Source organism: Tursiops truncatus, chromosome 7 (genome assembly GCF_011762595.2).
Source record: "Tursiops truncatus isolate mTurTru1 chromosome 7, mTurTru1.mat.Y, whole genome shotgun sequence".
Taxonomy (NCBI): domain Eukaryota; kingdom Metazoa; phylum Chordata; class Mammalia; order Artiodactyla; family Delphinidae; genus Tursiops; species Tursiops truncatus.
Window position 1 is genome coordinate 96,659,578 of NC_047040.1, and position 26,902 is coordinate 96,686,479.

At 36.5% G+C, this 26,902-nt stretch overlaps 1 protein-coding gene and 1 non-coding gene across 8 annotated transcripts in view; both read left to right on the forward strand.

Moving 5' to 3' along the window:
* Window positions 1-26,902, forward strand: part of NCKAP5 (NCK associated protein 5) — a 1,063,199-nt gene that overhangs the window by 485,271 nt on the left and 551,026 nt on the right. For all 7 annotated transcript variants that reach the window (XM_033860244.2, XM_033860243.2, XM_033860246.2 and 4 more), the window contains one exon: window positions 7,904-7,967. In XM_033860244.2, the coding sequence (XP_033716135.1) occupies window positions 7,904-7,967 (64 nt within the window). The remainder of the gene's footprint in view (window positions 1-7,903; window positions 7,968-26,902) is intronic.
* TRNAW-CCA (transfer RNA tryptophan (anticodon CCA)) lies at window positions 18,400-18,472 on the forward strand. Its single transcript has one exon. It is a non-coding gene; the product is annotated as a tRNA-Trp (tRNA).

Genomic DNA, 26,902 nt, shown 5'->3' on the forward strand with positions numbered 1-26,902 from the left:
TCATCACTATTTTGCAGATTTGGAAAAACATGCGTGGTTGTATTTAAATTTAACAGCTAAGGCACAGGGGGCATGTTTCCCAGCCTACTTGAGCCTCAGTTTCCCCGTGGAAGATAGGTGTCACTGTACATCAGCGCTCAGACTGTTGAGCCCCTTGGGGGCTCCAAGGGCCCTATGACTTTTTCAAGAATTCAGAGGTCAAAACTGCTTTTCTAAGAGTACTAAGATGTTATTTGTCTTTTTCACTCTCATGGGCATACAGTGGTTTGCCAGAGGCTTTTCAACATGTTAACATTGCAATATCCTGAGTACAGAAGTGGATATGGGAATCCAGATGTCGTTTTTGTTAGCCAGACATTAAAGACATTAGCAAAACTATAAAACACTGCCATTCTTGTTACTAATTTTTGTTTTGGAATCTATAGTTGTATTTCACAATTATATGTTGTTTACCTGTAATGGAATTATTATTGTTATTTCAAATAAATTAATATATATAGTATTTGTATTTTACTATATATAAATATATGTAAATTAATATATATTTAGAGTCTTGGTTTTCATTTTGAATACCGTAAACATTGATAGATGTAGCCCACATAAACAGAAGCTCTTTGGAGTCCTCAAAGATTTTTTTTCAGAGTGTAAAAAGGTTCTCAAAAAAGTTTGAGAAGCATTGCTGTGTGTCCTGGAAATGATAATAATACCTACCTCATGGGATTGTTGGAGGTTTAAATATTTCATGTATCTAGAACCGTGCTTGACATACTAACTGTTCAATAAATATTAACCATTCCTCTTATCTTTTAAAATTGCGATATGATGTATCGGAATGGAAAAGGCTGAAGAAGTCGGTCGAGTGTCTCTGAAATGTGACCTGGATAAAACCATGACCCAAAGGGGCAGAACTTGGAACTGAACTGAAGTCCAGTACCATCACCTGCCAAACTTAGGGAATTTAGGGAAGAGTGGAATCAAGACCTATAATAGAGATTCTCTATAATTAAAAGACTTGTGGAAACAGACCTGTTTTTCTATATGACTTGCTAAAAAGCATGAAATTTGAAAAATAACTCTCTTAGAAATAGGAGAATGCACCTTCCCATTTCAAGGCAGTTTACTTTCTGTTTTTTGATAAAATCATTACCTAACATTTATTTTAAAAGCTAGCTTTGAATACACCTTTGAATACCCAGCACTCACGTTATGCTTAGTGCATCTTATGACACAGGTGTGCCTAGGTGTGCTTTCTGTCTGTTAGACCCTGAGCTCTCTGAATTTAGAACCATCTTATTTATCTTGATTTCCCAGTGCCTAAACTCATTAAACTCAACTTTAAGTGTTTGCTGAATGAATTAGAATCTCCACCATCATTGGATTACTGTATATAATCAGCAGAATATTCCAAATAAAGTAAAATAGAGATAGATGTATATATTATATAATACATAAAAATAACTGAGTTTTAAATACTTTAGAATATAGGAGCTTAACCTAACGACCAAAGCTAACGTGAAGGTCCAGTTTGGGGGGATATTAGAAGATTCTTTAATAGCCCAATCTCTTTCCCACAGTAAAGGAAATGGACTTTGGGTTTGTAAGATGCCCCATAATGTTTTTTTTCTTTTTAAATACATGTGTGAGCCTGCTTAGTTGTTCTGCTTTAGTTTTCCAGAAGAGTCAAGTAGAAATTGTACAGATTAGCTGGCAGAGTATTTACCGTACTGACAGCTTGCTGGAGGTGCGTTTCGATCGGCACCCTTCAAATGCATTGTGTGTATAGAGCAGTTTGGGGTGACGAGACTCACAATGAGTAGAAGTAATTCTCCACACTCACACTGAGTGCCAGTGCGACCCTTCCTCCAGGGCAGCCTCACGGGGGTACCATCTGCCTGGTGGAGAGCAGGGCTGCACAGTGGCGTCATCCTTACCCATTCAGGATGGGTGCAGGGCTTCCTTGAAAATGGCAACAGAACACTGATTTGTCTCCAGACAGGCCTGCCTTCCCCACTCCTACAACAGATGGCTGTTCGGTGCCCTGAAGTCGGACGTCTCCACACATCGCGAACTGAATACAGTCCCCCTTCGAAAGCTGCTTACCCCTTGGGGAACATTTTTTCTAAACATCCAAACCTTTGCAGGTCTTTTCTGGCTTTTACAAATGCCAGCATCCTGTTGGTATCATTGTAGGCAGTCTTTCCATGGGCTTAACTTGTAGCTGTATCTGTAGTTTTCTGAAGATCCATGGTTCACATAAATAACTTTGTTGTTGTTTATTATGATCTTTAGTTGAGATTGTCTGCGGCTGCACTGAAGGATTTAGAAACTTGGGACTAATTCGCCATTTGTGCATAAAATTGAATAAAAATGTAGCTCTGTTTCATCCTTCTTGGAGGGAAAGATTCTCTTTGCATTTAACTGAAAGAGAAGTAAGTGTTGTCATCACTTTTGTTTTATTGTGTGTTTATTCTTTATATCCTTCTTTTATCCCTGTTCTGTAAGTAAGGGTCCACAGCTCTTGATAAAATATCTCTGGGCATTTGTTTTGCAATCATAAAGTCAGTACCCCCTTCATAATGAGCTACTGGCTTTGCTACAAACACAAAACAAAACAGAGACGTATTGCAAAAGCACAGTTGTCAGTTTTTAGCAGATGAGCGAAGACCTTCAAATAGGAACACAAGTATTTAGGAGTGTGTTTAATTTGCCTTGGGTAGCATGCAAGGCAAGGATTCCTTATTTTTTACACAAAGCTGTTTTTAAACAACCCCGAATTTGCATAAAAAAGATGATGGTCCCAGTTGGTTTCACACGTATATTGGGACCATGGGGGTTTGAAGATATGGTTTGCCAAGGGACTACTAAACCCAAGAGCAGATGAGATTACTGTAAAAAAAAAAAAAAAAAGACCCATTTATTTTTAATACTTTAAGTTCATAATTTGAGCCCAGAAATATTAACATCTAGAAATCCTAAAAATTTGATTGTAGATAATTTCACCCATTCAACTCCATTACTTCCTTAATTTTAATAAAGAATGACAATTTTTCTTTCATACACAAAAAAAATACTATTCCTACTAAGAAAAACTCCTGCTGACATAAACTGCACACACATGGAATACCAAAAACTTGAAAGATTTGGGAGATACAAAGTATTGAACCTCAAGAAAGAACCTTTTTGGTGTGTTTTAGCCTTGAAACCCTCTTTTCAAAGGAAATATGATTCAGAGGCCTACTACATAAAATAGCTCCTAGTACCTAAAATTGTGGTGCCCCTCCTGTAGTGGAACTTAACTGGCACTGGTCTTGCCCACCCACCCTGTAGAAAACCCTGGGCTGTTATTCGGAACCCTTAGAATTCTTTGCTCCATGACATTATATATGTTGCATTTCCTGAATAAATGATTTAGAACAATTACAGAGCATGGACCCAAAGAGGCATTTGTATTGGTTGGTCATGCAAATTGTCCTTCACCACCAGGCTGCTTTGAATGAGAGTAGATCCCATAAAGTAGACTAAAGCGATTTTCCAATTTGTAAATTAGGATGACCAGAGAGCAGGGTTAGGGTTGGGGATTATCTTTCCTGTGACCCAGACTACTCTGAGATTCTCCACGTTTGTGTCACACATTTCCACGTGGCTGTTTGAAGTCGGGCACATCTCTGCTCACGTACCGGTAGGTCAAAAGTAAAGTTGATGCTTCTAGTTTTACATATTTACTCTCTCTTGCACCAAATCAAGTGGCTAATGTGCTACCCCTTCTGAGATGCTGGTTTTCTATGTTGGTTCATTCATACTTTATTGAAGGCCAAAAAATAAAATGTGTGGGCAGACTACAAAATTTTATGATTTATTAATATTTTCCTTCTTAAAAACTATGTAATGGCTAAAACCATTGGAGTTTTCTTTCCTATTGAACTGAATAAGTTTTGACAAGCACCTATACCATGTGATATTTCCTAATAGTGTGATAAAGGAAATCTGTTTTAAGGATAAAATAGTGATGTTCCTAACCTTTACACTGTATTAGAATTATTTTTATTATTTAGTAGGATGATAGTGATAAGATAGACTCTTGTTCTGTTTCTAGAAATGTCTTTTTTGTGCTAAACTGCTCTTCTAAAAAATTAGTAGGCTATTGGTATATATATTAAATCTTTCTCTGAAGATTCAGCAATCAGAAATGATGATTCCAGGAAATTTTCCAGAACGCCTTCCATTTCTAGTTCTGTATCTGTCTTCAGGGCGAAATTCTCAAAGTGTGGGCCTGGGATGCTGGGTGCTTCCAAGACCCTTTTAAGAGATCCACAACGTCAAAACTATTTTCATAAGCTAGTATTTGCGTTTTTTTCCTTACATTCTTTCGTTGGTGTGTAGTGGAGTTTTCTAGAAGCTATATGACGTGCTCTCACAACAAGTTGAATGCGGAAGCAGATATGAGAATCCAGCTGTCTTCTGTAGAGCCAGATGTTAAAGATATATTTGCAAAATTTTAAAGCAGTGTCACTCTTCTTATGAAATTTATTCTTGTTTTGGAATATAATATTTTTCATAAAAATGTTTTACTTATGTTACCATGGATTTATTAATTTTTAATGAATTTATAGGTAACTATTTTTTAAAACTACCTGTTTTCATTTATATATGGTAAATATCTATGAACGTAACCTACTTGAACAGAAAGTCTTTTGGTCAGCATCAGTAGCTATAACCCATGTAAATAAGCTCTTTTGGGTCCTGAGTAACTTTTCAGAATGCAAAGGGGTCCTGTGGCCCAAATATATGAGAACTGCTGTACTATTATCCCCTCATTCAGTGTCCTTATATAGGAATTTACTTCGTTGACGCTTACTCAGATATTTACCTGGTAGTCCATGGAAGCTGTGCTTATCATAATTTTAAAATGTGTGTAAAAAGCTTTTGTGGCCAACTAGAACCAGAAGGTGCCCTGTGGGAATCATTGTGTATGCGTGTGTGTGTGTTGTGTACTCATAAATGCAGATTGGTAGTTATTAGAAATTCTATCATGCTGGGCAAATTGGTATTAGATTCTGTGTCTGATTCCTCACTCAGCAAATCGCAAACATTTATTTTGTTTCTACTAAATGGCCCTTAGTAGGTGTTATAGAGGTGGACTAAATGTGATCTCAGCATTCAGGGCAGCAGCTGGTACAGTGCTATACCACAGCTACACCACACTACACCGACTACACCACAACTGACCACGTGCAAAAATGCATCAGTCAGCAATTTTGGCTGCCACCCTTGTGGTCAAGGAGGAACTTATTTAGAGGAAAAGATATACTAAATAAACAGTCAAGGAAAATATAAGACAGTGTGGATTAGAGTTTAGACTAGAAGTTAAATGTCTCCGTATTCAGTATACAGAGAACACAATGAGTTCAGGTATTGTTATATTAACTTAATTATCATCCTTAGTACCAGAGTAGCTTCTGGGTTCTCTTTATTTAGTTTCATGGAGTTATACATCCCAGTGAGAAATAATTTATAGATTATTTTGGTAAAAATTTTGACAGTGTAAAAGTAAACCTGTCAATCCATGAATGTGGTGAGTGTGTGTGTTTATGTGTATGTATAAAATCTCCTTTAATTGTTCTAAGCAGTGTTTTCTGGTTCCTGTGTAGCAGTTTAAGTCTTTTACTACATTTATTCCCTAAGTATTTTATGTTATTACAGATTCTTTAAACTTAATTTTCCAGTTGTGTGATGCTAACACATAAAAACATAATTGATTTTTGTAAATTGACTTGTATCCTGTGACTTTGCTAAATTATTAGCTGTATGGTTGTTTTGTAAATTCCTTAGGATTTTCTGGTTAGAAAATTATGTCATCTGTGAATATAAACAATTTTACCTCTTCCTTTTTGTTATTTGTGTCTTTAATTTCTTTTTCTCACCTTATCAAACTAGGTAGGAGTTATGCCGTCTTTGAACTTTCATAAATGAGATCATAAAATATATACTCGTCTGCATTTGCTTATTTCACTCAATGGTATGGTTGTGATGAGGTCTTGATTATTCCTTCTCAGTAGTTTATGGTATTTCAATGTATAACTATGTTCAGGTTTATCCATTCTGTTGTTAATGGGTGTGTGCATTTTCGGTTTAAGGTTATTACGAGTAGTCCTCCTATAAACATTCTAGTACGTGCCTTTTAGTGAACATATATATGAGTTTCTGTTGAGTTTATACCTCAGAGTGGACTTACTGAGTCATAGAATATAAAGTGTGTTCTTCTCTATTTTTTTTGTCCTCATGAGTATTTGCCACGTGTTTAATTTTCATATTAAGCCAGAAGTGTGTCGCATTCTTCTCTTCCCTCTGCCTTTTCATCTGCTCATCGGGACTTGGGTCAGAGAACACGTGTAGGCTCTCTGCCTTGTTTACCTCTAAAAGAGGCATGTGACCCCATCTCTCTCTGGCTTCTTCCTGCTTACCTTTTTGCCCCTCTCATAGGGTATAAGCACAGGTCCTGCTCTAGGCTCCCAAAACTTGTATACCCCAAAAGTCTCCTGACTCTAGTTTTCCTCCTTCTAGTCTGTCTTTAGGTGTTTATTCAGAGAGAGAACTGTTCCTACTAAAAAGCTACTCCACTTTAACCCAACTAAAATATTGGGTTGGCCAAAAAGTTCGTTCGGGTTTTGTGTTAACATCTTACTGAAAAACCCAAACGAACTTTTTGGCCAACCCAATACATGCCTTCTTGATAGTCTTGGGCATTTCAAAGACACAAGCAGTTAGAAGGGGAGAAATCCTCTCCCTCCTCTGGGATTCAGGTTGCTTCCTCTCTTGTTTGCATGTAGCTGAATCCTGTGTAGAGGGAGGGCTGAGGGATGCAATAGCTTCACACCTCGATAGCAGTAGAGGATTTCAGAGAAAATTCTTGCTCGAACTAAGATTTGAGAATTACTGGAAGAGTTCACTTATCCCTACTTCGTCTCTCAACTGTTTTAAGAATAATTGAAAAGCTGGCCAAAATGAAGATATCTGTCACTTTACAAAAGTAGTCTTAAAATTTTGGTTAATATTAGATTTTTTGGTAAGAGAAATCAGAATTGCAATTATAAAGGACACAAAATGAACCCTGTGTGAACTAAAGAGTACTTAAATAATTTGACTTTCAATTCCATATTTTCATATTTCTTAGACCCTGAAAAATGACATGCAGAATTTTTATTTAGGTTTTGAACTAAGGAGAACCTAAAGTTTGACTGTAATATTACTACTTACCAGTTGGAGGCTCCAAGACTGAATCAGGAAGAAATAGAAAATATGAACAGTCCATATGTTATTTAGCCTCTCTTAGCCTCAGTTTCCACATCTTTGAAATGGGGATAATAAAACCTATTATAGGGCTGTTTTCAGGCTCATATGAGATCAGGTAAAATGCTCAGCCCCATGCCTTTTATGTAGCAAGTCTGCAAAGGATTTTCTATTTTTATTTCGAGAATGGTACAGAGTTACATTTTGTTTGCTTTATTAAATTCAGTATCAGCGCAGGGCAACAAAATAAATAAGAATAGCGAAAATACTTATGAGCAAAATTGATACAGGAAGAACAACTGAAATATTTTAGCCATGGAAAATTTATTTACAAATGATATATGTTAATGAACTTAAAAGGAAGCTTTGAGTTGGCATTGAGCATTCATTTGGCTATTATAAAATCCAAGGCAAAAGATCTCTTTCATGACACACAGTGAAAACAATGCACTCATGACCAATCACTTTAAATATTTATAGAAAGTTTAGTGGAGGAAGTGAGCTAAACCAAGGAAGGGATTCCTCTGGAGACCTCAGAAGAATGTTTTGAAGCCAGGCCGGTGTACCTCTGCATTGAGAAGGATGGTCAACTAATCATGTGCTTTTGCTTCTCCAGGGAGAAGTTGGCTGTGGCCCGACTGCAGAGAGAAGTTGCCCAAAGGAGAAGTGAGGGGGCCATGGTAAGTCCCAGCTGGTCTGTCCTGATTCCCAACCTCCCTTCCGAAGTCTCTGGCTTGAAAGGCATTTTTGTCTCGTTAAGGATTTCAAAGGAAAATATTTGCTCGTAGCAAACTGAATGCTGTATTGGTAAATAATATGTTTAGAGTGCAGTTTAAACAGATCTGCCATTTGCTGAGAGAGCGGGAAATCTTAATTGGGAAAAAGAACTCTTTGAGTTTTAAGGAGGATGTTCAAATGTTCAGAGGGTTGTACGGCTTTATTTCCTGAAGGTCCACTGGATGCCCAGGCTTCCAGCTGTGAGCACAATGTCTGTAAAGGAGCGTGCTCAGATTTTTCAGACAAGGACAGTGCAACTTAATTCAAGCCTCTCAGTTCTTCGAACCTGAAAAATAAACAGCCGAAAAGAGCACTCAGCTGTTTGCTAACGTAATTGTCTTTTATCGTCTTCCTTCTCTCCGCTCTTTGTGGTGTACTCTCCCTGTCCATTTCAGTGTGTACCATTTAGGAAACTGATGTTTCCTTGTGTTTTGAATTGTACTAAAAATCAATATGGTTGTTCTGGCCTGTAGCAACGTCATTTTGTAGACTTTCTTTGCCAAAGTATCTGCCTGTGTGCCCCTCTGGTATCGGAGATGGCTGTCGGGGGACCTGGGGAATGGACTTGTGTGGGTTAACTGCTGCTGCTATCTCTGAAAAAAAAATATGACATCAGATTTTTTCCAAACGTATAACAAAACAATGGCGCACATGCAACTTTTCAGCTAATGCTTTTTTGAAAAGAGAAGCCACACATTTTCAGACCCTGAAAGCTGCTTGCATTTGATTTCATGAGAGTTAATTGACAATTCATCTGCTGAAAAGTGTAAGAAATTTGTAAAATAAGCTGGCCTTGAACTTCTCTCAAGAGGGAAGGCAGAGGACTGGAACAAGAGGTTGACTGTTGAGTGGATTCTGGAAGGTTCTGTGGCCCTTGAGCTTGCTAAAATACTTGGTGATCATGTTGTTTGCTCTGCTAGTGATCTTAAGGCAAAGAGAATCTTGACTGTTCCAAGAATACGATGAAGCTGCTCGCAAGCATCTTTGAGCAATGACATGGGAATAAGTTGAAGAAAATGAAGGTTTAGTTAAACGGTGAACTGAAAATGTTCAATCTGGACTTTTACTGCATTGCAAAATGTTTCTGAGCTAGGCCATTCTGTAATGTTTCCATCTTTGTTCAGGCTAGCTAGCTCCTGTTCAACACTTCATCAACTATGTTCAAAGTGAAGGTGAAGAAGTGACAGCTTTTCTAGGTCTGTTTCTTCATCCTTAAAATGAGGAAGTTGGGATTGTATGATTTGCAGTCCTGTGAATGAGCGTTTGTTCATGTAAAGTTTTGATAATGGGAAGATTTTTCTGGTAATAACTAAATGTTATTTAAGTTCATAAGAACAGGCCCCTAAAGAATGTATCTTTCTGATTCTGACATTGAATGAGCCTGAGTTGAAATCATCTCAGACAGATAACTGTCGAGTTTTTCATAAAACGAAACCCCCTTTTAAAACGTTATAGAAGTTATTGTTCAGTGTAGAAAATACCCAGAAAACACAGGCAAACAAAAAAGTGACTCTGGTTGCTCAAAAACCAACTTTGGAAAAGCTACCAGTGTTTTGTTACTCATCTTTAAATAATGTTAATGAAAAATCACGTTTATGTATTGACCGACTTAACAAGTAAGTTATGGAGCACCTAACCCTAACCCTACCCAGCACTATTCTAGGCACTGGGGAAGCATCAGTGGAAAAAACAGGCAAACATCTGAGAGCTTACATTCTACTCGTTAGGGAGACAGATGTTTGATGGAATTACCGTCAGATGGTGGAGGCAGCTATGAGAAAATAAGATCAGGGTAGGGGAAAGTGGGATGCTAGGGGATCAGTATGAGTGTTCTCAGTAGTAAATCACTGAAGAGTTAGTATTAGAGGGACGTTGAGGAGGAGAGGGAATGAACCAGGATGATAGTTCCAGCGGGTGTTAGCATTCCTGGCGGGGAGGTGAGCAAGTTCAAAGGCCTGCATTGCCTGAGGAACAGCATGGAGAAACAGGATGGCTGGAGGGCATGAGGGAGAGGCTGAACAGTAGAAGATAATTCAGAGAAGTGACCGGGGCAGAGGAGTATGTCATCAAGGTCCCCAGAGATCTCTGGCTCATGCTCTGAGTGACAGGATCCACTGGTAGGCTTTTAGTGAGTGCCCTGATGCCATCTGATTTACTACTGTTCATACGACTGTTTCCCCCAATTCCGTAATTGATCACATCTCAATTCTTTAGAGACACCTAAGCCCTGATTTTTATTCATGTCCTATATTTTGCTTTTTTCTCCCTCTTTCTTGGTATTTTTTTCCCCTCTTTCCTTACCTAGTCGTCCCCCATCCCGAATTTTCAACTTAATTATATGCTTCGTCTTTTCTGCTCCTAGGATTCATTTATTTCTGAAGGCCTGATTCTTTCAGTATCTGACAGCTCCTAAAATCAGGCAGTTCTATTAAGCCTCTAAATTTAATTCTTGCTGTTATGAGCCCAGAGCTTTTGTCACGTTTTTAGCAGAAATGGAAAGCAGTTCATCGCAACCAGATCACCTTATGCTTTTAAAGAATAATATTCACAGTATGCTATGTTTTATCCACATGAAAGGAAAAATGGTATGTATGGAAAAAGTTATATAAGTATTTTCAAAATGCTGTATAATTGAAGCAGATAATTATTTTAACCATCATCAGTGAACCTGTTATAATCAAAGTCTTTAATGCAAAACATGGCCTTTTAAAAATTTGACTATGCAATAAATCTTTCTACTTATAAGTTTTTAAGTTAGTACCCAAGGCATCATTTTTGAGAGATTTCTTCTTTTACCACACTGTTTATTTTGGAACAATTTTAGACTTCCATGAAGTCACAGACCTGCATACTCTTTAACCAGTTTTCTAGTGTTAATACTGACGTAACCATGGTGTAATTATAGAAACTGAGAAATTAACATTGGCACATAACTATTAACTAAGTTCTAGATTTTTTTTTGGAATTTCACCAGTTTTTGCAATAATGTCCCCTTTCTGATTTAGGGTTCAGTTCAGGATACTGCATTGCATGTAGAAAGATTTCTTTTTGCTGGCTGATTGACACATGTGGAAATAAGAAAGAATATGGATTTGGGAATGAGGCAAGTCTGGATTCAAAGTCCAGCTCCATCAGTAGTTAGCTATATGACCTTGGACTCATTCCTTTATGGGTTTTTAACAATTCTGTCTGTGCTTTTGTTCTGTTAACTCAGGTCTTTATTTGGGAAAGCTATCTTTGAGTATATTATACGTTTCCTGTTTGTTTCTTTGTTCTTCCACGAAATAACTATTGCCATTGTTTTCATACTTAACTTTCAGTATTTTTCACAAACTGCTGTAAGATCATGTTTCTCTTTATTCTGGGAGATTGTATTTCAGCTTGTGTTCTCTCTCACTGATTCAATTTACTGCAAGATCTTTTCTGTCCATAAGACTTTGATGTCATCTTAAACTTTGTTATAAGTAAAAAAGGCCCCTTCTACCCCAAGAGTATATTCATTCCCAGTATCTTCTAGAATGCATATAGTTTTTATTTTTCTATATGTAAATCTTTGCATATTCTAGGTGGAATTACATTGGTGTGAGGTAGGGATCAAAACGAGTGTTTGCCCAAATTAACTGTTCAATAAATGGTGTTGGGAAATTAACTAGTATCTAACCTTTACTGTCGCATTTACCATCTTCCAAATTCAATCCCTATCAATACGCCTCAATTACTGGATGGCTTATTCTTTTCTATTAACCTTATTTAGTCTATTCTTACGATAGCCTAAATTGTTTTAATTACTAGAAATTTGTCTATTTAATATTTTATAGGCTGAATTCTTTCTGATTATTCTTTTTTATCCAAACTTAAAAAGATAATTTTATTTATTGAATAGCAATCAGGGTTCATGAGTTAAAAATATGTATTTGGCTTTTTAAAAAAAGTATTTTTATATGTATTTATGACACAGGAGTACCTCAGAGACTATTTCAAAATGACATGAAAAATGGCTTAATATGTTTATCTTTTTTACATTTATATTAAAATTTTTTTAAAGAATGTCACTTCTACCACTGTGAGTTTGTCTTTGTTTTTTATTAGTGTCTCAAGAACACTAATATTCTACCAAACATAATTTTTTAAATGTTTGGTTTAGTTATGCAAAGTTAACAACATTGTATGGTTCCTTTTCATCCCATTCTGTTTGGGGAAAAGAAGAATATCCATTTTTGATTACTCATCTCAAGACACTGAGGAAGCATAGTATCCCCATTTAACCTGCTGCAGGATTCCCTTTTTTCCTACAGCTGGATATTCAGACACGGGCTGGGTGTTACCATCCTGTACCATCAGCTAAATTCAAAACCATATCCTCTTGTCTTTTTGCACAAGAACATCCAAGGAATAACTGTCAAAGATTAGGATATTTGACAGTTGTATCAGGAATTTGAGAAAAAGCAGAGAAGAGCTGGAGGAAGTAGGGAGATCAGAATCCTTGGACCCTCTGTGACTTCCTTGCTGGAGGATGGGGCAAACTTAGGTCAGCAGAATCCCTCACCAGACCTTATTCATTCAGTGCCGCAGTATGAACAGCCAGCTGTGGTGATAACTGGAGTTAGCTGGATTCACTGATAACAAAAACACATTAAAGAAACTTCATGCCTGTGGACCCACAGTTTCTAGTGGGTCTCTGTTTAACTGCAGGGTTCTCTTCTTCAAGTATCTGCATAGTGTTTGAGAGCTTTAGTTCTAGTCTTATTTTTAACTTGTTGGTCCCCTACCCTGTGCAGCATGTGAGTTTATTTTCCCTCTTAGTCATTTGTAGAAAGCAAAAGTCACAGTGTTAAAAAACTGTTATTTAAACAAGAAGAGATAATTTCTTTTAACTTAAGAGACGCATGTAGAAATAGGGACATTGCAAGCAACCCAGGTGATATTGCCTTGGTGAGTTTTCAGGATTCTGCCCAGTGTGCCCTTCCTCTTGGCATTGCTGCACAGCTGTATTGTCTGGCTTCTGGTAGACAAGAGGGCAGCCGAGAAGGGAGATTCAGAGTTTGGAAACCCAGAAGTAAGGGGGCCTGAAGCTGTAGTACCTAAACATGTCAATTCCTACTGCTAGATTTCTTGGGGACAGGTGTTTAGTTTTCTTTCACAGCAGCACAGTGGGTGATACAACTGATTTTCTAACTGCTAGTAGTCAAAGGAGGAGGGTTAGGATTACAGGGTGAACTAACCTATAACCTATTTTGTGTTTCTTTTTTTTTGAGATAAAATTGACATATATCATTATATTAATTTGAGGTATACACCATAATGGTTCAATATATGTATACAGGTTTCCCCTGCTATCTGAAAAGAGAGCATTCCTATGAAAACTTTGGTAAGCTGAGATGGTGTAAAGCGAGACACAATTACCTTTTTTTGTAATAGTAAACATATGCTTTGGATTTCTTTTGGTTAGTGAAAAAAAGTACAGGTGTAGGTCTTTCATAAAAGTGAAGTCGTGCAAAGCAAACTTTTAAAAAGTGGGGGCTACCTGTATTTTGCGAAATGATCACCACAGTAGGTCTAGCTAATATCCTTCGCCACACACTTAAAAACTGTGTTTCTTGTGATGAGAAATTTTAAGATCTACTACTCTCTTAGCAACTTTCAAATATAAAATACAGTATTATTAACTATAGTCACCATGCAATATATTACATCCTCAGGACTTATTTTATAACTGGAAATTTGTACCGTTTGACCCCCTTTACCCACTTTGTCCACTCCTCCCCTCTCCCTGCCTCTGTCTTTGTATCTATGAGTTTGTCTTTTTTTTTTAAGATTCCACATCTAAGTGAGATCACGTGGTATTTGTCTTTCTCAGTCTCACTTATTTCACTTAGCATAATGCCCTCAAAGTCCATCCATTGTTGCAAATGGCAGCATTTCCTTCTTTTTTATGGCTGAATAATATTCCATTGTATATACTGTATACTAGATTTCCTTTATCCATTCATCCATCAATGGACACTTAGATTATTTCCATGTCTTACCTATTGTAAATAATGTGGAAACAAACATGGAGGTACATATATCTTTTCAAGATAGTGATTTTATTTCCTTTGGATAAATACCCAGAAGTGGAATTGCTGGATCATATGGTAGTTCTGTTTTTAATTTTTTAAGAAACCTCCATATCGTTTTCCATAGAGTCTTTACCAACTTACATTCCCATCGATAGTACACAAGGGTTCCCTTTTCTCCACATCCTAGCCAACACTTACTTCTTGTCTTTTTGTTAATAGTCATTCCAACAGGTATGAGATGATATCATATTGTGATTTTGATTTGCACTTACTGAGTGATTAGTTATATTAAGTACCTTTTCATGTACCCGTTGCCCATCTGTATGTCTTCTTTGGGAAAAGGTCTACAGATGTCCCTTGGAGATATCGTAGGTTTGGTTCCAGACCATTGCAAAAAAGCGAATGTCACAATAAAGTGAGTCACATGAATTGTTTGGTTTCCCAGTGCGTATAAAAGTTATGTTTACACTGCACTGTAGTCTGTTAAGTGTGCAATAGCATTATGTATTTTAAAAAATACATACCTTAATTTAAAAAGTACATTACTGCTAAAATATGTTAACCATAATCTGACAACACAGGATTGCCACAGACCTTCAATTTGTAAAAAACACAAATATGAAACACAGTAAAGTAAGCACAAAAAACAAGCTATGCCTGTATTCCGATTTTCTGCCTATTTCAGAATTGAATTGTTTGTGTGTTTTGCTGATGACTTGTATGAGTTCTTTACATATTTTGCATGTTAACTCCTTAACATATATATGATTGCAAATATTTTCTCCCATTTAGTAGGTTACCTTTTAATTTTGTTGATGGTTTCCTTTGCTGTGCAGAAGCTGTTTAGTTTGATGTAGTCCCCTTTATTATTTTTCCTTTTGTTGCCTTTGCTTTTGGTGTCAAATCCAAAAAATCATCACCAAGATTGATCTCAAGCAGCTTACTGCCTGTGTTTTCTTCTGTGAGTTTTATGGTTTCAGGTCTTATGTTCAAGTCTTTAATCCATTTTGAGTTAATTTTTGTGTATAGTGTAAGATAGTGGTCCAATTTCATTCTTTTGCTTGTGACTGTCCAGTTTTCCCAACACCATTTATTAAAGAGACTGTTTTTTCTTCATTGTATATTCTTGCCTCCTTTGTCATAGATTAAGTGACCATATATGTGTGGCTATATTTCTAAGCTCTCTATTCTGTTCCATTGATCTATGTGTCTGTTTTTATGCCAACACCATACTTTTTTGATTACTATAGTTTTGTAATACGGTTTGAAATCAGGAAGCATGATGTGTCCAGCTTTGTTCTTCTTTCTCAAGATTGCTTTGGCTATTCACATTTTTTTTGTGGTTTCATACATATTTTAGGATTGCTTGTTCTGTTTCTATGAAAAATACCATTTGGATTTTGATGGAAATTGCATTGAATGTGTAGATTGCTTTGGGTAGTATGTATATTTTAACAATATTAACTCTTCCAAGCCATGAGCACAGAATGTCTTTCCATTTATTTGTTTTTTCTTCAATTTCTGTCATCATTGTCTTAGAGTTACATTTGGTTAAACTCGTTCTTAGGTATTTTATTATTTTTGATGTAATTGGATTGTTTTCTTAATTTCTCTTTCTGATCATTTGTTATTAGTGTATGTAAATCAACCGATTTTGGGAAAACTTGGTTATAGTCTCATGGGAAGCTTGGACGTGTCTCCTTGTGTTAACATATTGATGTTACCAGCGGTCATGGCAGTTGAGTTTAAAGTATCATCCAAAGAAGAGAAGCATCTTGGACAACACACCATTCATAGTGTTTATCATTAGCTGAAATATATCCATAATACATCTCTGGAAATAGAACCCGGGATGTTTTCCTCTTGTTCACAACAGCCAACTTCATAAGTTAAAAAGCCAAGTAGACATGTCTTTCTAAGAGTTTAGAACGGTAGATGCCAAACTTTAGGACATGTTTCTGTATATGTGCTAAATTTTGGAAATAGGCCCTGCGTATTATTTTGTTCATTTATCTGTTCAGCTTATCCAAGAGAGAATAAAATGAAGTCATTGCTTTCATAAAATTTATACTATAAAATACTTATTGCACAAATACATCAATGTCATACTTTTCATGATCTCTGTTCACAGTCAGTAATACCAGAAATCAATAATAATCCCTCAAAACAGAATAACTTTGAAATTTTTAATAAAATATTTTGTTATTCGCTTAAAAATTTTTTTGAAGTAGAGTTTATTTACAGTATTATGTTAGTTTTACGTTACAGCAAAATGATTCTGATATATATATTTTATTCACTTTTAAGCAAATAAATTATAAGAGAAATTAAAAATATTTAAGCTGAATGAAAATGAAAACACTCCATTTACACAAACTTAGGCAGTGTAATTAAATCAAAACGTATGGTGAGATATACACCTTTAAATGTATGTAATAGGAAAGGAAAATATTTTAAATTAATCAGTCATTTAACTCAAGCAGCAATAAAGAATAATAAACATAAAGAGAGAAGAGGAAAGAAATAATGAAATAAAAAACAGAAACCAATGAAGTACAAAATGAAAAAATAGTGCAGTTTTCAGCAACACTAATTTATCCACATACGCATAAAAATTAGAAGACAATTAGACTTGTGACCACTAACTGGGTATTTGACATAAAGAATTATTGTCAATATATAGATATAAACTTGATATTATGGTCGTGTGTTTCAAAAGAGTTCTTACTGTTTAGAGATATGCAGAGAAATATTTGCCAGTGAAGTACTGTGATGTCTGGGTTTACTTCAAATAATACTGAAAGAGGAGAATAGCTGGACGTGTAGGTAAATCAAAATTGGCGATATTTGATAATTGTTGAAGTTGACTGTTTATTATACATTTTTCTACTTTTACAAATGTTTAAAATGTTTCATGATAAAAAGTTTCTTAACCCCCTCCTCCCCCGGAAAGCTGCCAGGCTCTGATGATTTTACAGAGGAGTTCAACCAAACCTGTAGTGAAGGAGATAATATTTTATACAAATTGGTGCTGAAAGAAGATGAAAGAAGTATCCCCAACTCCCTGTTTAAAAAATAAAAGCTAAACTTTTCGTTGGAGAAAAGTTATGCATTTACCAAACAATTGCACAGACAGTAGAGAGATTTCCTGTATGCATCATACCCAGTTTCCCAATTATTAACGTCTTATTGTTGTATGGTGCATTTGTCACAACTAAGGAACCAATATCGATACATTATTATTAACTAAAGTCCATTCATTGTTCCCATTCCCATCGTTTCACCTCACGTCCTTGCTCTGTGTCAGGATCCTATCTAGGATAACCATTACATTTTCTCATCTTGTCTCCTTACGCTCTTCTTGGTTGTGGCAGATCCTGAGACTTCCCTTGTTTTTGCTGACCTTGACCGTTTTGAGGAGCCCTGGTTAGCTATTTGGGGACATCTGTCTCAGTGAGATTTGTCTGCTGTTTTTCTCATGATTAGACTGGGATAGATGTGGGGGAGGGAGACCACAAGTTAAAGTGCCATTTTTATCACATCGTATCAAGGTTGCGTATTATCACTGTAACTCATCATTATTTAGGTGAACCTTGACCACGTGGCTGAGGTAGTATTTGTCAGGTTTCCACTGTGAAGTGTCTCTCCCACCACCCCCTTCCATACCGTCCTCTTTGGAAGGAAGTCGCTCTGCATGGCCCACGCTTAAGGAGTGTGCAGTCGTGCTCTTCCTCCTGAGCGTGCAGTATCTGTGTAAATTATTTTGAATTCTTCCACATGGGAGATTTGTTTGTTCTTTCCTGTTTATTTATTCAATCATTTATATTACTATGAATGCACTGATATTTACTTTTATACTTCGGGTTATAAACCAACATAAACCACGTAATTTTGTTGCTCTATTTGTTCAGCTTTGGCCATTAGGAGCCCTTATGGTTGGCAATCTTGTCCCTCTCACACACTGTCGTCATTGTTTTTGTTTGTTTTCCTTTCCTTGCCTGTTTTCTTTTCTTTTTTTCCTTTCTTTTCTTTTCTCTTCTTAGCACTTTCTTACTTTCTAGTTTTACAAGGTACTTCAGGCTCATCTTGTATATTTCCCTCCTGCAGTCTCAGAATCAGCCATTTCTCTAAGGAACACTGGTTTTATTTAATGGATAAGGGTATTTGAAACCAAGATCTGGGCGCTAGGTGCCAACTCACTTTTATGAGGCTTATTTAAAGTGGGATTTATTCCAGGAACGCAATGATTGCTTGACGTTAGAAAATCGAGGGGGCTTCCCTGGTGGTCCAATGGTTAAGACTCCATGCTCCCAATGCAGGGGGCCCAGGTTCAATCCCTGGTCAGGGAACTAGATGCCACATGCCACAACTAAGATCCCATGTGCCGCAGCTAAAGATCACACACACAGCAACGAAGATCCCGTGTGCTGCAACTAAGACCCGGCACAGCCAAATAAATATTAAAAAAAAAAAGAAACTCGATTAAAATAAATGACAGCAGTTATAAACACAGAACAAAAACTCAACAGATACAGAGTAAAACATTTGATAAAATTCAATACCAATTCACAATAATTAAAAAAAATGTAGTCAGCCAAGAACAAAAGGATGTTTTCTTAAATTGATAAAAGGTGTCCATGGAAAAATTGTAAAAATTGTGCTTAATGGTGAAATGGTAGAAGCGTTCCTTTTAAAATCCATAACCAGACCAAGATGCTGCCTGTCACTGCTGCTGTTTATTTTTATACTTCTGGTCCTAACTAGCATACGATAAGTAAGTGATGTAAGGATTGGGGAAAAAGCAGTTTGTATTATTTGCAAATGATGATTGTCTAAATAGAAACTTTAGACAAACTTTTAGAAGATTGCTGGGTATAAGATGAATATACAAAAGTTAATAGAAATCCTACATACACATCATCAACTCTTAGGGTAGTTTTAAGAGACAGTACTTAAAATAGTTTTTTTTTTTTTTTTTTGCGGTACATGGGCCTCTCACTGTTGTGACCTCTCATGCTGCGGAGCACAGGCTCCGGATGCACAGGCTCAGTGGCCATGGCTCACGGGCCTAACCGCTCCGCGGCATGTGGGATCTTCCCAGACCAGGGCACGAACCCGTGTCCCCTGCATTGACAGGTGGACTCTCAACCACTGCGCCACCAGGGAAGCCCTAAAATAGTTTTTTTTAAAGGCATCTAAGAATAAATCTAAAAAGGAATACGTAAGATATTGATGGAGCAATTGTTAAAGAGTATAAAAGAGGAGAGATAAATTAGTGGAGAGATGGGCCATATATTCTTGGAAGGGAAGACTCAGTACCATAAAGGTATCCACTTACCCCAAAGTGATTTATATATTCCATGTAATTCTAATCAGAATCCCAAAGGGGTTTTCACAGAATACAAAAAGCTAATCTAATATTAATATTTAAAATGTAGGGTTTTTTATAATAAATTTATTTTTTAAATTTATTTATTTTGGGCTGTGTTGGGTCTTTGTTGCTGTACGCGGGCTTTCTCTACTTGCAGCGAGCGGGGGCTACTCCTCGTTGCAGTGCGCGGGCTTCTCATTGCAGTGGCTTCTCTTGTTGCGGAGCATGGGCTCTAGGCGCGGGGGCTTCCGTAGTTGTGGTGCGCAGGCTCAGTAGTTGTGGCTCATGGACTCTAGAGTGCAGGTTCAGTAGTTGTGGCGCACGGGCTTAGTTGCTCCGCGGCATGTGGGATCTTCCCAGATCAGGGCTTGAACCCATGTCCTCTGCAATGGCAGGCAGATTCTTAACCACTGTGTCACCAGGGAAGTCCCAAAAATGTAGGTTTAAGTATAGATGATATGATTTTAAGGAAAAGATAACAGGAGGTGTTGTATCCTATCACACATGAAGATTTATCATAAAGCTAAAGCAATTGAATCTGTGTAGTGTTGGGCAGAGAGATCCAAATAAACCGGGAGAACAGAATGCAGAGCCTTGAGTAGGCCACATGTAAATAGGAATCTATAATGGAAGTAGAATTACAATTCAGTGAGGAAAGAATGGACAATTGAAAAAGGCCACTGTGACAATTTATAGAGTAAATTACACAATTTCATTGCTACCAGGTACAATGCACAGAAGTAAATTTTGAAAGAATCAAAAACTGAAAGCAGCGTTTTAAGATTTTTAGAAGTAAATATAAGGAAATCTCCTTATAATACTGAAATAGGATTTTATTTTAAAAAATAAAGGGAAAAAAAAAGGAAGGAAGATAAAATGTACAAGGAATAAAGAGAAAGATTGATAAATCTTAGTACGTTAGGAATTAAAACCTTTGTTCAAAAAAAAAAGAAAAGAAAAAGAGATCATTAGCAAAGTGAAAGAGTGAGCTCCTGGCTGGTATAAGAGATTTGCAAGGCAAACCAATAGGAAAGTACCATGACCATAAACATTTACATTTTTCTTGTTCAGAAAAATGCAGAATATAGATGAAAACATCACTGGGATAACATCTCATGCCTATCTATTTTGAAACAATTTTAGAAGTCTGAAAATGCCCGTAGGCAAGCGTACGCGGAAACTGGAACTCTTCTGTATGGTTGGTAGTAGTATAACTGACGTAAACATTTAGGAAGCCCATTTCATGTTACCTAGAAAGAAGAATGTGCAACACAGCCTGCGATCTAGGAATTCTACTTCAGTGCTTTGAACCTAGAGAAACTAACATATATGCAAAGAGACTCATGTAAAGATATGCACTTTAGCACTGTTTCTGATGATGAAAAAGTCAAAACCGTCTCAGAGTCCCGCAGGAGGAGATTAGATGAGGCAACTGACTTCTTCAAACGGTAAAATAACATGAAGCAATTAAAATGAACTATATCTGCATGTACCAACATGGACAAATCTCAAAAACACTGCATTGATTATTGATATACAAGTAGAAGAAATCTAATATGTATAGGAACAGCACACACCGAGTTGAGCATAATGAATACTTCTACGGAGGGGGAAGTTCTTAAATTATATCCACTCATTTAATTTTTTAATGAAGCAAATATCATAAAATGTTTAAAAAATTTGGATAAAGTTAAGTGACATCTTGTATTTCTGAAATATTTTCTGAATTTTAAAAATATTATTAACAATATTAAGTAAATGAAAATTTTGAAATTAATAAATATAGGGTTAAGGGTGTAAGAGATATAAACTATTAAGTATAAAATAAGCTACAAGGATATGTTGTACAACACAGGGAATATAACCAACATTTTATAATAACTACAAATAAGGTATATAACCTTTAACAATGTGAGTCACCATATTGTACACCTGTAACTTATATAATATCGTACAGCAACTATACTTCAGTAAAAAAAATAAAGTTAACTATGTGAGGTGACGGATGTGTTCATTATCTTGATCTTGTATAATGTATCAAATGTAAATATATGTATCAAATCATCACACTGTACAGTTTAAGTAGATATCAGTTATTCCTCAGTAAAGTTAAAAAATTACAAAACTAAAAAATAAATCAAATCTGTAATACCATCAGAAGAGAAGATAGGAGAAATTAGAAGAAAATATTAGATTTCTCAGAGGAAACTATTAGAAAATTTAAGTTGTTTTTATGATCAGGGCATAGTTAAGTCATGTCTCCACATGACACCAGGGCCATAAACTGTGAAGGGAAAAATGGAGAATAGATAGCTAAAAAGCCTTTACTTCTGTTGAGCAAAAGTTACATAAACTGAGATAGTAAGTTAAGCACCCTTTTTTTTTAATTGCAGCAGACATGATAGAAAGGCATAAAATTCTAGGAATTGCCAGAATTGTAGATAAAAACATAGCTATGTTTTAAAAGTTGGATCAGTCTAGAGCCTCTAAGATTTTCCTAGGATTCTTTCAAGTAGAAATAGTGTTCCTGAAGAGAGTATTCTTAATCACAAGTTCACCTCTTGCTAACCTCAGGTCTAGTCCACAGAAGATTTAGGTTAAAATCTACACCTTCCTTTTATTGCAAGTCAGATACTAGAGATGAGAGACACTATTCTACCAGGAAACTTGGGAACTATTCAGAATTTGTTCCAGTTTCAAATAAGCTGGGAGTTTTAGGAGACTGCTTAGTTACTTAGGCACAGAGTTCCATAGTCCTTCACGTGGCTGGAATGGCCTTCTTTGCCTCTGTGTTTTGTGTTTGAGAAGGGGACAGGGGCCTTCCCTGGTGGCGCAGTGAATCCTCCTGCCAATGCAGGGGACATGGGTTTGAGCCTTGGTTCTGGAAGATCCCACATGCTGCGGAGCAGCTAAGCCCGTGCGTCACAACTACTGAGCCTGCACTCTAGAGCCCGCGTGCCACAACTACTGAAGCCCATGCTCCGCAACAAGAGAAGCCACCACAATGAGAGGCCTGTGCACCGCAATGAAGAGTAGCCCCCACTCGCCGCAACTAGAGAAAACTCGTGCATAGCAACAAAGACCCAATGCATCCCAAAATAAATAAAAATAAAATAAATTTTTTTAAAAAAGAAAAGAAAAGGGGACAGGGAGGTGTAGGACACCATGAAGCAAGGCCCTTCCCCATTTTGTACTTAAAAAATTTGAAGTGGGGCTTCCCTGGTGGCGCAGTGGTTGAGAGTTCGCCTGCCAATGCAGGGGACACGGGTTCATGCCCCGGTCCGGGAAGATCCCACATGCCGCGGAGCGGCTGGGCCTGTGAGCCATGGCCGCTGAGCCTGCGCGTCCGCAGCCTGTGCTCCGCAACGGGAGAGGCCACAACGGTGAGACGCCCGCGTACCACAAAAAGAAAAAAAAAATTTGAAGTGAAATTTACATACAGTGAAACAAATATCATAATTGTCCAATTTGATGAGTTTACAAAGATGTATTCCCCTGTGAAACCAACACTCCACATAGGAATACTGAAAATATAGGATATTTTTATTATCACAGAAAACTCCTTCTTCACCCTTCTCAGTCGTCCCCCACCCCGACTCTTGCAGAAACAACCATTGGTACACCTCAGATATTTTGTGTATTAGCTGCATGTTCCTGAATTTTATATATATGCTGTCATACAGTATATATTCTTTTGTGTCTGGCTTCTTTCCTTCAGCATAATGTTTTTGAGATTCTTCATGTATTGTGTGTTTCGGTAGGTTTTCCTTGTGTTCTGGGTTTTTTTTTAATAGTCGAATGGTGTTTCATTGTATAAATATATCACAATTTGTTTATCCAGTTTCCTTTTGACAGATATATGGATTGTTTTAATTTGGTCTATTACAAATAAGGCAGCTGAGAAATCCTTGTACAATTCTTCTTGTGGACCTGTCAGTCCATTATTAGATACATGATTTACAAATGCTTTCTCCCATTCTGTTAGGTTCTTTCACTTTCTTCGTGGACAGTGCCCTTTAAAACACAAAGGTTTTGATTTTGAAGAACTCTGTTTTTTTCTTTTGTCACTTTTGGTGTCGTATCTAAGAAGGTTTTGCCTAACCCAAGGCCATGAAGATTTTCTTCTAAGAGCTAGTTCTAGCTCTTATATTTAGGTCTGTGATCCATTTTGAGTTTTTTTTGTTGGTATGTGTTGTTTGAGAATGGGGTCCAACTTAACTCTTTTGCACGTGGCTATCCAGTTGTCATATCACCATTTGTTGAAAAGATTATTCTTTCCCCCATTGAATTGTTTTGCACCCTTGTTGAAAATCATTTGACATGAATGTGGAGGTTCGTTTTGGTCTTTTGGTTCTTTTATCTTTTTGATGTTTTTAATAACAGCTTTATTGACATATAATTCACATACCATAACATTCACCCTTTTACAGTGGACAATTCAGTGTTTTTAGTAGGTTCAAAGAGTTGTGCAAACATCATCCCTGCCTGACTTTTTAAAAAAGTTTTATTGGAGTAAGTATAGTTGATTTACCATGTTGTGTTAGTTTCAGGTGTCATCCCCAAAAGAAACCCTATACCCATTAGCATGGACTTTCAGTTCTATTCCATTGATCTATATGGTTGTCCTTCTGCCAGTACAATGCTGTCTGGATTACCGGAGTAATCAAGTAACGCAAGAGCTACTGTGCAGTAAGTTTTGAAATTGGGAATTGTGTATCTTCCAACCTCATTCTTCTTTTTCAGGATTGCTTTGACTATTCTAGGACTTCTGCATTTTGATATGAATTTTAGGGTCAATTTGTTAACTTTTTGTAAAAAAAAAAAAAAAGGCCAGCTGAGATTTTAATAGGGAATCCGCATTGAAATGGTCAGATTAGTTTTGCTGGTTATGGACTTTATATGAATGAATCTGAAGTACATACTCTTTCACATCTAAATTCAGAGTATGTTTTTGAGATTCATTTATGTCTTTGTATGTATTAATGGTTCATTACATTGCTGAGTAGTAGTTCAGTGTGTGAATACACATACTTTATCCTCCTGTTGTAAACTTTTGGGTGGTTTCTAGTTTTTAGCTATTATGAATTAAGCTACTATGAACATTCATGTGCAAGTCATTATTATGGGCATATGCTTTTATTTTTCTTGAATAAATACATAGGAGTGGAATTGTTGGACCTTATGATAAATGTATGTTTAACTTATAAGAAATGGCCATTGTGTTTTCCAAAGTAACTGCTCTAATTTACACTTCCACCCAGTGATACATGAGAATTTTGGTCGATTGACATCCTTGCCAATATTTAGAACTGTTAGTCTTTTAAATTTTAGCCCTTGTAATGGATATGTGACGGCATCTTTATTTTTTTATTGAAGTATAGTTGATTTACAATATTACATTAGTGTCAGGTGTACAACATAGTGAATCAATATTTTATGGATTATACTCCATTTAAAGTTACTATAAAATAATGGCTCTGGGACTTCCCTGGTGGTCCAGTGGTAAGGAATCCGCCTTCCAATGCAGGGGACGTGGGTTCGATGCCTTGTCAGGGAACTAAGATCCCACATGCTGTGGGGCAACTAAGCCCAGGCACCTCAACTAGAGAGCCCATGTGCTGTAAACTACAGAACCCAGCGCTCTGGAGCCCGCACACTACAACTAGACAGGGAAAAACCCGCACACCACAACTAGAGAGAAACCCGCGTGCTGCAACTATAGAGGAGCCCTCATGCTGCAACGAAGAGGCCACATGCCACAACTAAGACCTGACACAGCCAAAAAATAAAATAATTAGTTAAAAAATAAATCAAATAAAGTAAAATAATGGCTGTATTTCCCTGTGTTGTATAATATATCCTTGTTGCTTATTTATTTTATACATAGTAGTTTGTATCTCTTAATCCCATACCCTATCTTGCCCTTCCCTCATCCCCTCTCCCCACTAGTAAACACTAATTTGTTCTCTATATCTGTCTGTTTCTGTTTTGTTATTACACTTGTTTGTTTCTTTTTAGATTCCACATATAAGTGACATACAGAATTTTTCTTTGTCTGATTTACTTCAGTTAGCATAATACTCTCTAGGTTCATCCACATTGTTGCAAGTGGCAGAATTTCATTATTTTTTATGGCTGAGTAATATTCCATTGTATGTGTGTGTGTGTGTATATATATATATATATATATATATATATATATATATATATATATATATATATACCCCCCACATCTTCTTCATCCATTCATCCATCAGTGGACCCTGAGGTTGCTTCCACATCTTGGTTATTGTAAATAATGCTGCTGTAAACATTGAGGTGCATGTAACTTTTTAAATTATTTTCATTTTCTTTGGATACATGCCCAGGAATGGGATGGCTGGATCATATGGTACCTCTATTTTTGGTTTTTTGAGGGACCTCCATACTGTTTTCCATAGTGGCTGCACCAGTTTACATTCCCACTGGTAGTGTACAGTGATTTACCAAAGGAAGAAGTAAATTGTCACTATTTGCAGATGACATGATACTACATGTAGAAAACCCTAGTCTCCACTAAAAAACTATTATAACATATAAATGAATTCAGTAAAGTTGCAGGATATAAAATTAATATACAGAAATCTGTTGCTTTTCTATACACAATTAACTGTCAGAAAGAAAAAGCAAGAAAACAATCCTGTCTAAAATCACATCAAAAAGAATAAAATATTATACCTAGGAATAAATTTAACCAAAGAGGTTAAAGACTCATTGTGATTTAATCTTCATTTCCTTGACGATAAAAGATGTTGAGCACTTTTCATCTACCATTGTTCATTTATGGCTATTAAATTCTTTTGTCTATTCGAGAGAAGTAACTAGTTTTCCTTTTGAGTTGTATTATATATTTTTAACAAAAGTCTCTTGTCAAAATATGTGTTAGAGATTTTTTCCATTATTGGTTTGCCTTTTCATTTGGAATAATGTTGTCTTTTGATAAGCAGAGGCATTTTAATATTGACGAAATTGTATTGTTTTTCACAATTAGTGCTTTCTGTGTTCTAAAAATCTTTGCCTACCCTATGTTGACAACAATATTTTTTTGACTCGTCCTCTAGAAGCTTTTGGGTTTTTTTCCATGATTTTTTTTAACATCTTTATTGGAGTATAATTGCTTTACAATGGTGTGTTAGTTTCTGCTATATAACAAAGTGAATCAGTTATACATATACATATGTTCCCATATCTCTTCCCTCTTGCATCTCCCTCCGTGCCACCCTCCCTATCCCACCCCTCTAGGTGGTCACAAACTACCTAGCTGATCTCCCTGTGCTATGTGGCTCCTTCCCACTAGCTAGCTATTTTATGTTTGGTAGTGTATATATGTCCATGCCACTCTCTCACTTTGTCACAGCTTATGCTTCCC